Source organism: Tenrec ecaudatus, chromosome 2 (assembly GCF_050624435.1).
Source record: "Tenrec ecaudatus isolate mTenEca1 chromosome 2, mTenEca1.hap1, whole genome shotgun sequence".
NCBI classification, from domain to species: Eukaryota; Metazoa; Chordata; class Mammalia; order Afrosoricida; family Tenrecidae; genus Tenrec; species Tenrec ecaudatus.
Genome location: NC_134531.1, coordinates 205,388,773 through 205,400,100, shown reverse-complemented (window position 1 = coordinate 205,400,100; position 11,328 = coordinate 205,388,773). Strand labels below are relative to the sequence as shown.

The following is an 11,328-nucleotide window of genomic DNA, read 5'->3' as shown; positions in this document are numbered from 1 at the left end:
CTGGACACTGGCCGCTGAGTCCACTTGCCCCAGCGGGAACCCTTCCAACTTCAGACAGCGCAGACAGGCTTTTCTTATAGAAGGTGGGAGCTGAGTTTGAGCTGATCGTTTTTCAGCCGCTTGCTGCCCAGAGAGGGGTCAGCTGTGCTGCCCTGATGGTGTTGGGTGGGCCTAGCCCATCGAGTGGCAGGCCTTGACTGTTGACAAGACCCCCACCGCCCAAGGGTTCTCTGAGGCAGACTCCATTGTCTGGTGATTTATGTCTCTCGTGCTTTAAGGTGGTTTGGGATTCTCTGAGACGACCCGATTCCGTTTCCTTGGGGCTCTGGCTTATTCACAGACGGCGCCCCGCTCAGCCTCCTTATCCCTGCTGTACACACAGGCAGGGGAGCTCCGAGAAAGAGGCTATCCGGCAAACAGTGGTGACAGTGGCTTCAGGACCCCCCCCACCCCCCCGCACCTCCCTCCATTTAAATTTGGAGAATCCGAAGTACCCAATGGAACCACTAGCCTCGGCGCTCACCTGCTCAGGTCGCCACATTCCCGGGCCAAAAAGTGGACGACAAGCCGTACTAGGAAGGCCCTGATCGTGTAGCGTTCCAGCTTTGCACAGGGGCGTGGGGGTTACCTGCGGGCTCCTTTCCCCCTTCTCACGTAGATTCCTTGGGGAACACCCGAACAGCGCTCCAGCTCCGGGCGCGCTGCCAGGTGTCCCCTGTGGCCCCAGTCAGGGCGTCCCAGATTCCAGCTCCGCCCCCGCCCCGGGCCGGTTACCTCCAGAACCGCCAGCGCCCCGCCCCCCGCTCCCAACGTGCCCTCCCTATCACCCCCAACTCCCACAACGGTCAACTGGACCGGGAACGGCAGTACCTCACTGTCCTCCCCGAGCCCCCCAGTCTCTTCCCCGCCACCCTTGCCCAGCCTCCCCGCAGCTGGGTTCTGCCCCGCGCTTTCAACTCCCCCACCCACGGGGGCGGGCCCGCCCCAGGCCCCGCCCTACCCCGCCCCCGAAGCGGCGCCCCGGGCCCCGAGTGGCCGGGAGGAGGCGCGGGCGGGGCCCAGCTCAGCTCGGGTTTCGGTCCCACCCCTGGCCGGCGTCCCCCACCCCGCCCGCTCCCCCTCCCTCGCCCCCTCCCTCGGGCGCGGGGCGGGGCGGGCCCAGCTGGCCGGGCGCGGCCCCGCCCCCGGCTGCCCCCAGCGCTCCGGGCGCTATAAGAGGGCGGCGGCCGGCGTCGCGCCCTGCGCGGAGCCGGGGGGAGCGAGATGGTCAGCCGCCGCGGCGCAGCAAGATGCTGGATGGGCCCCTCTTGGCGCGCTGGCTCACCGCGTCCTTCGCGTTGACGCTGCTGCTCGCTGCGCTGCGCCCCTCGGCCGCCTACTTCGGGTAGGTGCCGCTCTCCGGCCCGGGCAGAGGGCGGGCGCGCCGCGGGGCTGGAGCGCCGGCGAGCTGACCGTGTCCGTAGCTCCCGAGCTCCTGGGGGCAGCGGACAGGCCTGGGGACCGGGGCCGGGCTGGGCTGGGGCCGCCAGGGTTGCTTGGAGCTGTTTGTTTGGGGTGCGCGCGTCGGTCGGTCGGTGGGTTGGAGTTCCCGCGGTTAGGCGGGGGTGGGGTGTCTGCGTTCCCCGTGGGCTTTCGCGGGGCCGCTGTTCTTAGTGACCCTGGAGCGGTCGTCGCCGTGCGCGGGACTGCCTGGCGCTCCGGGGCTAGGTCGGGTCCGGGTCCTGTAGGCCGCCTACTCTTGCCAAACAGCTCGAGCTCCTGGGCCCTCGCCCACCCCTCTTGCAGCTTCCCCCTCCTTTTCCTCCTCCAGAAGTTAATTTAACAACAACAGAAAAATACGTACAAAATCCAGATGTTTCTTGCACCGAGCCCCAAAGGGGGAAAAAAAAAACTCCAAGCTTGAGGAATTTATTTTTCTTGTGCTTTGCTTCTGACGCCGCCCCCGGCCCGTGAGAGCGCGTCTGTGGGATCCGACCCGACCGCGCGTCAGGCAGCAAAGTCCTAAGTGCCCGGCGCCAGGCTGAGGCCGAGGCCACGCCGCCGCCTCCCCGCTGTCTCCCGGGGCCGCTTTCCGCGGTCCCATTTCTTCTGCAACAGCAGTTTGCGGCTGACTGTGGTTTTGGCGCGTCTCTCTCCGCCTTTCCTTCCTTCTCTCCCTCCACCCTTCCCTCTCTCCCAGATCCGGGATGTCCGCACCTAACTAACGACTTTGAGGGATCCACGCTGCGCTTTGCGCACCGAGGTCCAGAGTGGCACCGAGGCAGGTTTCCCCCTACCCTTCCCTACCTTCCGCCGCGGGCGCCGCCTCTGGGTGCCACCCCTAGGGGCCGAAGCCACCCGCTCGTCCCAGACCTTATTCCGGGCGTCCGGCGGGCGCTCCTTGGCCACCGCCCTCCGCCTGTCACCTGTTCCTTGGCCCTGGCCCGGGACACCCGCGCTCAGCGGCCTGGCCGGCAGAGGGCTCCGTTGGCCCAGGAATGTGGCGCCGGCCTGGGCGGGGAGAGGCGACTGGGCTGAGGAGCCCTGCAGGTGTATCCTGTTCTCAAAGAAAATAAAATATTTTCATGGGAAACTTTCCTTTTGTGTTTTTCTTTCTCCCCCTTTCTTCTTCTGTTCCTTTCTCTTGGGTTGTCTTCCAGGGTCAGCGCCATGTCTCCTTGCCCCCTGGAGCTCTACACCCAAACTCTCTTGCCTGGACCCAGGCCCACTGTGTATCAAGCTGGGAGGAGTGCAGCCAAGCCCCCAGAGTCTCTCTAAGGTGCCCCCAGCTATACCCCCAGGGGCAGGAGGGAGGGTCAGAGGATGGGCTCTCTGGCTACAGGTCCATGGTGAGTCACTGAGCAGCCCTGTGTCCCAACTGTGCCTTCGCCCTCCCAGCACAGGCAGCTGCTCCGCAGCTTTGCACACAGCCTAGCCTGTCTGCACCGGGGTTTTTGCACCACCGCCGTCTCTGCATGCATTCGCCCTGCTGCTGCCCTGTGCCCCCCTCAAGTATGTGCTAGGGAACCTTCGGGAGGTCTGTGACCCCAGGCTCGGCACTGCTAGCCACACACCATGCTCCTCTTTCTCCCAGCTCTTCTGTGTCGCTCCACCGCGGGCGTTGTGTTCTGCTGTTTTAGACATATACTTAAGCATCTAGCTTCACTGCAGGAAACCTTCCCCGTGCTGCAGCTCAGAGGAGCTTCGGAAGGGCTGGTGGCACTTCTGGGCAGTTCTCTGACCTCTGCTTGGCCCCCAGGACTCATTCAGGGGTTGGAGGGCACTCCTCTGAGCCCTGCCCACTAGCGTGACTCTCTTTGTAGTTATATTGGGTGGGTGTGAACCAGAGAACTATGCTGCCTTGGGGGACAGAAAGTGGGACCTCCACAAACCAGGAGGTGGGAGCAGCCCTGGAGAGGAAGATAGGTGCCAACTGGGGTCAAAAGAGGGCTAGAGGGGCCTCAGGCCAGGGTATACCTGACCGTGCAGAGTCCACTGAACACTGGTGGAGGGGAGGGGACAAGGCACTCTATGACTGTGACCTTCTGGGCCAGTCTGGGACTCTGTCTCCTGTTTCAGCAAAGGGCCTGGTATGGAGGTCGAAGGAGGGGATAGAAGATGGGGCTAAGACCTTAGGGCCAGGCTGGAGCTGGCGGGGCAAGGGGGTAAAGGCCCTCTCTTTTAGGTCTTCTGTGACACTGAGGCACTGCAGGATTTGTCCTGGAGCTCAGGAGTGTAGCGAGTAGGAGGAAGGGGCTCCATCCAGGCCTCTTCATTCCCTTCCCCCCTCAGAAAGCTCTGCCTGGCACGGAGGCTCCCAGGCAAGAACGCAGCTCCAGTTACAGCCCAGAAACCTAGCGAGGCTGGCCTGGGGGAGGCATCACGTGGCCAAGTGATTCCTCCCCACCCCCTCCCCCAAGCCTGCAATCCTACCCGAGGCTGCCTGGCTCCTCCTGCCCTTTTCTGCAGCCTCTAGTCACCAGGCCAGACCCTTTCAGGCTTGCCTGCCTGGGGTGAGGGGTTTCCCATCTCCATCTTCTCGTACCGGGCCCCAGCACCTCCTTGGCCGGCATGTGTCTTGGCTTGCTTAGCAGGTGGTATTTCCCTCTGGTTCCTTTGAAGGCTGCTACGATGTCTGTCCTGCAGGGGCCTTCGCTGGTTTGGTCTGTTGTCCTTTTTTGGCAGAGGTGCCGGTCAGAGGCCTGAGCAGAAGGGCTGGCCCAAGGTCACATGGCAAGTTTGGGATACAGACTTGGACTGAGATCCACTGCATCCCTATCGGAGGCGGTGGGCAGTGAATTTGGATAGGCTGACAATTTTGCTGTGCCCCTCTGTGACCAGGGGCTTCTACCCACATGGCGCCAGGGCTGGTGTTTCAGGTCGGTGAGATGATGGGCTTGGAAGGCTGTGTGCATGAAACGCGGGGCACGCGTGGAGAGTTGTCCCCTGTGTGGGCCAGCAGAGTTCAGACCCTGGGGCATGCTGCCCGCGCATTCCCCGCGATGTGGAGTTAGAGCTGGGGGTGGACTTAGAGAGAGTGGTTGGGATTTGTTTGGGGGCAGTTGGCCTCTCTCTGACCCTCCACTCCACAGTGGGGCTGGAAGCCCAGAGCCGAGCCGAGCGCCGTCTGTGACAGAGCTCCCTAGGACCTTGCTGCCCTTTTCTTAGAGAGTTCGCAGAGCCTGCCAGCTCTGACGAGGTCCTCCGGGAGGCTAGCAGGAGGAAGCTGGCCCGGCTGTCTGGACAAAGCAATGACTGGAGGCCTCTAGCCTGCCTTTTCCTTTGAAAGAGGAGGGAAGTGTCCTAAACTCAGAGGTTCTCCTGCTGCGGCTAGTCATGCACGCTCTGCCTTGACCAAGGCTCCTCTGCAGACTGCTGAGGCTCGGCCCCGGGCTCCTGGTGCTTGTGGCCTGGTCCCCTGGTCTGGTTTCATGTAGCTTTGCTACCAGGGCCAATAAGGAGGCAGGACGGAGCCCGAAGGTCTTCTGTCATGGCTCAGAAGTGGAGGCTGCCAACGCTGTGTGGCAGGAAGGGCACTGGGAGGCCATGAGAGGCAGACCAAGGCTGGGCGGGCAGCCTGTGGGTTTGGTGCCGGGCAGGCCTATGAGCCTCGTCTCTTTTGCTCTTTGCAATGCTGTCTCCACTATAGAGCTCTCCCTTTTGAAGTGTACACTTCAGTGGTTTCGGTATAGTCTCAAGACTGCAACCAGCCACAGTCTCATTCCAGAACCTTCTCATCAGCTCAGAAGCCTGCCTCCATCACAGTCATTCCCTTTCCCCTTGCTCCCCAGCCCTGAAAACCACCGACTGGCTTCTGTCTCCATGGTTGGTTTGTGCTGGGCCAGTGGCTCTCAACCTTCCTAAGGCCGCCACCCTTTAATACAGTTCCTCGTGTTTTAGTGACCCCTCCAACCGTAAAATTATTGTCGTTGCTACTTCACAACTGTACTGTTTGCTACTGTTATGAATTGGGTGACCCCTGTGAAAGGGTCCTTTGACCCCCAAAGGGGTCGCTACCCACAGGTTGAGAACCTCTGTTCTAGACATTTCATAAGTGGAATCCTATGATCTGTGACCTTTCGTGACAGCCTCCTTCTGCTCAGCTGTATGCTTTGTGAGGTGCATCCATGCAGCGTGCCTCGGAGCCACCTTCCTTTTTACGGGCTGTATAATATTCCATGGCACGACTACATCACATTTTATATATATCCCCTTATCTTTAGCTCATAGACAACTGGGGCTGTTTCTACCTTTTGGTTGTTGTGACCAATGCTGCCCTGATGGCATTGCCAGGTCACATAGGAACTCTGTGATTAAGTTTTTGTGGAGTCGCCAACTGTTTTCCACATTGGCTGCCTGAGTTACCAATCCTACAGCCTTGTAATTTCTCAGCATCTTTGCACACACTTCCTATCATTCATTTTCCTAAGCATGGCCACCATAGTGGGGGTAATCTGGGATCTCATTGTGGCCTTGATCTGAAGTACCTGCAAAGCTCATGATGCTGAGCATCTTTCCATGTGCTTATCAGGTGTGTATCTGCTCTAGAGAAATGTCTGTTTAAATCCTTTGACCTTTTTAAAAAAATCATTTTATTGGGGGATCTTACAGCTCATCACAATCCATCCATTCATCCATTGTGTCGAGCACATTTGTACATATGTTGCCATCATCATTCTCAAAACATTGTTTTCCTCTTGAGCCCTTGGTGTCAGCTCTTTCCCCTCCTTCTCCCCCTCCCTCCCTCATGAACCCTTGGTAATTTATACTTTTTTTTTTTCATGTCTTAAACCAACTGCTGTGTCCTTTCACCCATTTTTCTGTTGTCCCCCTGGGTGGGGGCAGGCTGTATGTTAACCATTGTGACATTGTGATCAGTTCCCCTTTTTTCTCTCCACCTCCCCCCTGGCCTCCTGCTATCACTACTCTCATTATTGGTCTCGAGGGCTCTATCTGTCCTGGATTCTCTGTGCTGAGAGCTCTTTTATGTACCAATGTACACACTCTGATCTAGCCAGATTTGTTAGGTAGAATTGGGGTCATGATAGTGGGGGAGGAAACCTTAAAGAACTAGAGGAAAGTTGTATGTTTCATTGGTGCTATACTGCACCCTGACTGGCTTGTCTCTTCCTCGTGACCCTTCTGTAAGGGCATGTCTAATTGTCTACAGATGGGCTTTGGGTCTCCACTCCATACATAACCCCTGTCATTCACAATGATATGATTTTTTGTTCTGGGTCTTTGATGCCCAATACCTGATCCTATCAACACCTCATGATCACACAGGCTGGTGTGCTTCTTCCATGTGGGCTTTGTTGCTTCTCAGCTAGATGGCTACTTGTTTATTTTCAAGCTTTAAAGACCCCAGACACTATATCTTTTGATAGCCGGCCAACATCAGCTTTCTTCATCACATTTTTTTATGTACCCACTTTGTCTTCAGTGATTGTATTGGGAAGGTGAGCATCATGGAATGCCAGTTAATGGAACAAAGTTTTCTTGCATTGAAGGAGTACTTGCGTAGAGGCCTAGTGCCTTTGACTGTTTTTTTTTTTAAACTTGGCTGTTGTTCTTTTTGTTGTTGAATTGTGCAAGCTCTTTATATAGACAGGCTCTATCCATGGACCAAGGAGACCCCCATCTCCTGACTGCTACACCAGTGCTTTCTCTTATGAGGTGCCCCAGCCCTGCTGGTCCCTGAGCAGGGGACTTTCCTGGAGCTGCTTCTCTCCACTGGCTTGGTGGTGGTGGTGGTGGGAGGGACAGTAAGAAAGTGGCTGTCATAGTTTACTGGTGCCTGGGGCGGGGGAGGGGGGGGCTCCTGAGAGTAGCTGTTGTATGCAGGTGCAATGTTCTCTATGCACATGCACATCATATCCCTGGGGTCAGGAGGGAAGCTAACTCCCCCCCCAAACACACATTGAGAGGTCAGACATAACCCACTGCACCCGTGTTCACAAGCCTGGGTTCCCAGGGATGCCCCTTCCCCACAGAGTCATGTGCACTAGCTCCTGGCTGCTTGGAAGGGATGTTTGTCTGTCTCTCGGTGGGGAGTGGAAACAGGCTTCCCAGGTGCCAGGTGGCACTTATCTGGTGGTGTGGAGGCTCCCTGGAGGGGCCGGAGGGTGGGGAGGGAGAACCTGGCGGGTTGCTGGAGAGTGAGAACAGAGCCTGTCCCTGACTGCAGGTGACACGGGCAGGGCGCAGGCCTCCCTGCGGGTGCTGGGGAGCTGCAGAGGAGGCCTACAGTGGAAGGCATCTGTCAGGGAGACAGGGAGGGGTGTGAGTGCCAGAGAAGAGGTGGGAGGCAGAGGTGGGTCAGGAGGGGGCTAACAGAAGGGAGTGACCAGTGCTTGGTGCTTGGCCCCAGGTCCAGCTCCTTGGCTGGGGGTGTGGGAAGTAAAAGATTGGGGAGATGGGCTCGTGTGAGAAGGGCAGCTCAGATTTTGGTTTGGGGAAACAGTCCCAGTTTTGAGTTTTGAGACGGTTCAGTCCATTGTAGTGCCAGCCTCGACGAGGCCAGGGCCGTGCCAAGAGCACTCCTGGGAGTCAAGAGCAGAAGGGTGGGGTCCAGGAGATGGGTCTTCCCTGGGGTGTGCTGGCCCCCAAGAGGGCTGGAAGGAGATCCCAGTGGGCCCAGAGGCATAAGTGGTCCTTAATTTTGAAACTCCAGCAAATGCCAGGCAGGGCAAGGTGTGGTCCAGCCCAGCTCTTCCCACCATGGCCCAGCACAGGGGAAAGGGAAATTCTCCCATCACTCACAGAACCCCACAGCCAGTGGAGGGGTGCACTGCTCAGACAAGGGGTCGGGGTGACCTGGCCAATGGGCTCCCAGTAGGTAGACTAAATATACCTTTGGGCTAATGCCTCACTCTCTTAAGTAGGGGGCTCTCTGGGCTTCTCAAAGGGCTTCTTTCCAGAGCCTCTCTGTCCCCCCCCCCCATCCAACCTGCCCAGGAGAGGTCTCAGACTGACCCTTCTACTCACAGATTTCTGTGAGGTGCATGTGCTCCCCCTTCCCACAGAACTAGGCTGGCACTTGGCTCTCTTACCCCCAACACGGAGACTGTCATGGACCTGAGCGTGTGCAGGTGCTTGGTGTCAGACCAAGACCAGCGGGGGCTTGGAGGTTGCCTCCACTGCTCTGGGTTCTGAGCGGGATATATCCCGAGTACTGGGGCGCAGTGACTAGAGGTGAGGGCTGGAACGAGGACAACCTGGCTCCTTCAGCTGTGTGAACAGATGTCTTGCCCACAGCCGCCCGGGCTTCCTGTGCCGGCGGCCGTCTGCACAGGGAGACAGCTGGGCCTAATCTCGTCTCCCGACCCACTCCACAAGCTCTTTCTTCCCACCAGTGTGGCTTGGGTCCCTGCCCTGGGTCTGGGCCTGACAGCAGAGCCCCCAGAGGCAGTGGGCACCGGCAAGGGCACGGGTGTGCCTCCCAGTGGCTTCCAGGGTGGCCCTACAAGGCCAAGGGCACCCAGCTGTCTGCTGGCCCCGGCTCCAGGGGGTTTAGCCTTACAACGTATGAACACAATAGGAGAAGTGTGTGGATCATTTTTTTTTCTGCTAGAAAAGAATGCGCACACACAGATTCCTTCTGGGGAAGGTCCGGCTCCGTGGCTGCTGGAGCCCCAGGGGAGGGGAGATGGGCCGATAAAGGCTTTGGGCAGGCGGGGCGGGCGGGCATGCAGGGAGGGAGCGCGGGCGTGGGTCCTCTTTCCTGGCTGCAGAAAGACGACACCTGTCGAGCAGGCCTCGTTCTCCACTTCTCCTTAATCCTCGGCCCGCGGGGCACCCAGCCTTCTTTGTGCATTGTCACAGGCAGTGGGGGTGCCCACCTCACGGTGCCCACCCTGGCTGAGCCTGGCAGAGAAGGCCCAGCACCAGGCACAGCTGCTCGGGAGCCTAGACTTGGCCTTCTTTCGGGCCTTGGAAGACAGGGAGTCACCGTGAGCCACTGTCCTCGCTGTCTGACCATGTGGAGGCCAGACCCACCAGCAGAGGCAAGGGCTGCTAAGCCAGAGGGCGCCCTGCGGCGGCGGGAGAGGTCCTCCAGCCCATCCTGTCTGGCCCTTTTCCACCCCTGGGCCTTATCAGTCTTCGGGATCCACTTCAGCTATTGCCCACTTGCAGGGAACCTGACTTGACAGTACTCAGCCAGTCACCTTCGGAGTCCCACTCGGGGTGAGGGGCTGCTTGCCTCCACACAGGGTGTTCTCCCCGTGACGCTGAGGCCTGCCTGGGGAGCCAGGAGTGGGGCCAGCTCTCACCATCAGCCAGGCCAGCTGTGCCTGCCCAGCTTGCTGTGCCTCCGAGCTTTGCCCTGGCCGGGTGGTGGTTGGAGATGGCGTGGGGATGGGGAGGGGGGTGGGCGCTGCTTTTCTACGGGCCCCATGGTCTTCATGACCGCCCACTGGACAGAGTGCTACGAAGTTGCCAGCCCAAGACAGTGTGGGGACCCAGGGACCTGGGTGGAGGGAGGGGATGGAAGACTCTGACGTGGGTGCTCGGGGCAGAGTTGGAGCGAGGAGCTCTCTGTGGCAGCTCAGGTGGGTTTGTGGGTGCATGGGATTCGGGGATTCGGGGGATGGGAGCTCGCCCCATCACTGGTGGCCCGGATGGCATGGGAGGCTGGTGTCAGCAAGGCTGCTAGCTCAGATGAAGAGTCAGCGTGTGTGGAAGGTAGGCCTGGGACGGGGAGCTGCCTCCTGCCCTGGTCTGGGTTTGGCTTGGGATGGCTGCCGGATGGGGTAAGGTCCCTGTTTTGGGGGGAAGGTTGTGTGGTGTGGGGAGCAGGGAGTTGGCAAGGGCTTGAGGGAGAGCAAGTGGGGCCACAGCGGACATGTGGGAAATCTGTGCGTGGGGCCTGGGCCTCGAGGCCGGTGGGCTCTAAGCCGGCCCCACAGGCGTCCGGAGTGTGGGCTCCGTGATGATGAGCCTGTGCTTCCTGTGGGGTTAATCATTAAGGAACATCTGTTCCTGGGGGGCTGGCAGGCAGGTGGCTGGGCTCTGGCTCTCCCTGTCCTGGGCGGCGCCCTGGCCTCCCTGTCCCTGCCTGCCTGCAACCTCCCCCCCACCCCAAGTACCACCAGGCATGGTTCCCGGGTTGGGCGCTGGCCCCTCCTGCTGGAGGAAATGCTGCTGCTCAGCTGGCGGCTCCCCGACCGCGGGACCAGCATCCCGGACGAGGGAATGGAAAAAGTCAAACCTCAGGCTGCGTTTGTTTTTCTTAGCGATACCTGAGGTAGAGGAGCCAGGGGAAGTGGGCTGGAGAGCTGGTCTGTGGGGGAGAGGCGGCCAGAGGATCACACAACCAGAGGGCTGCATCAGCGTGGCTACCCCAGGGCCTCCACCCAGCCCCCTCCCCGGTAGTAGGGACCCAGGTCACCCTGGGGTGGAGACAGGGCTGGGTGGGACTGCCCTTTACCTTCTCTGCCCATCGTGGCATTAGTGAGGCCAAGGAGCCTGCATCTAGGGAGAGGATACCACGGGGGCCAGAGGGCACCGACACACTGGCCTGAGTGTGTGTGTGTGTGTGTAGGTGTGAGGTGGTGCATCATATTCCTCCTGGATTCCCTTCCATGCCACGGGGACTTTCCCTCTGCCCTGCACACCACCTTGGATCTGAGACCTCTCTGTGAGTAGCAGAGGTTGCCAGGGGCTCTAGGCTCACCCAGCCTGCAGAGTAGATTGGGATCAGGCACCCACCCAGATGGATTGTGTGTTAGTCTGGGTAGACTAGAGAAACAAATTACTAGACACTCATATCTGCATAAGAAAGAGCTTTATATAAAGAGTAATTTTACATTGAGATACCATCCCAGCCCAGCCCAGATCAAGTCCATA

At 59.2% G+C, this 11,328-nt stretch overlaps 1 protein-coding gene across 1 annotated transcript in view; it reads left to right on the top strand.

The window, feature by feature from the left end:
- Positions 1-1,241: 1,241 nt before the first annotated feature.
- The window catches only part of WNT9A (Wnt family member 9A), a 32,259-nt gene continuing 22,172 nt past the window's right edge, over positions 1,242-11,328 (top strand). The window contains exon 1 of the mRNA XM_075542156.1: positions 1,242-1,384. Coding sequence (XP_075398271.1) covers positions 1,290-1,384 — 95 coding nt within the window. The 5' untranslated portion in view covers positions 1,242-1,289. The remainder of the gene's footprint in view (positions 1,385-11,328) is intronic.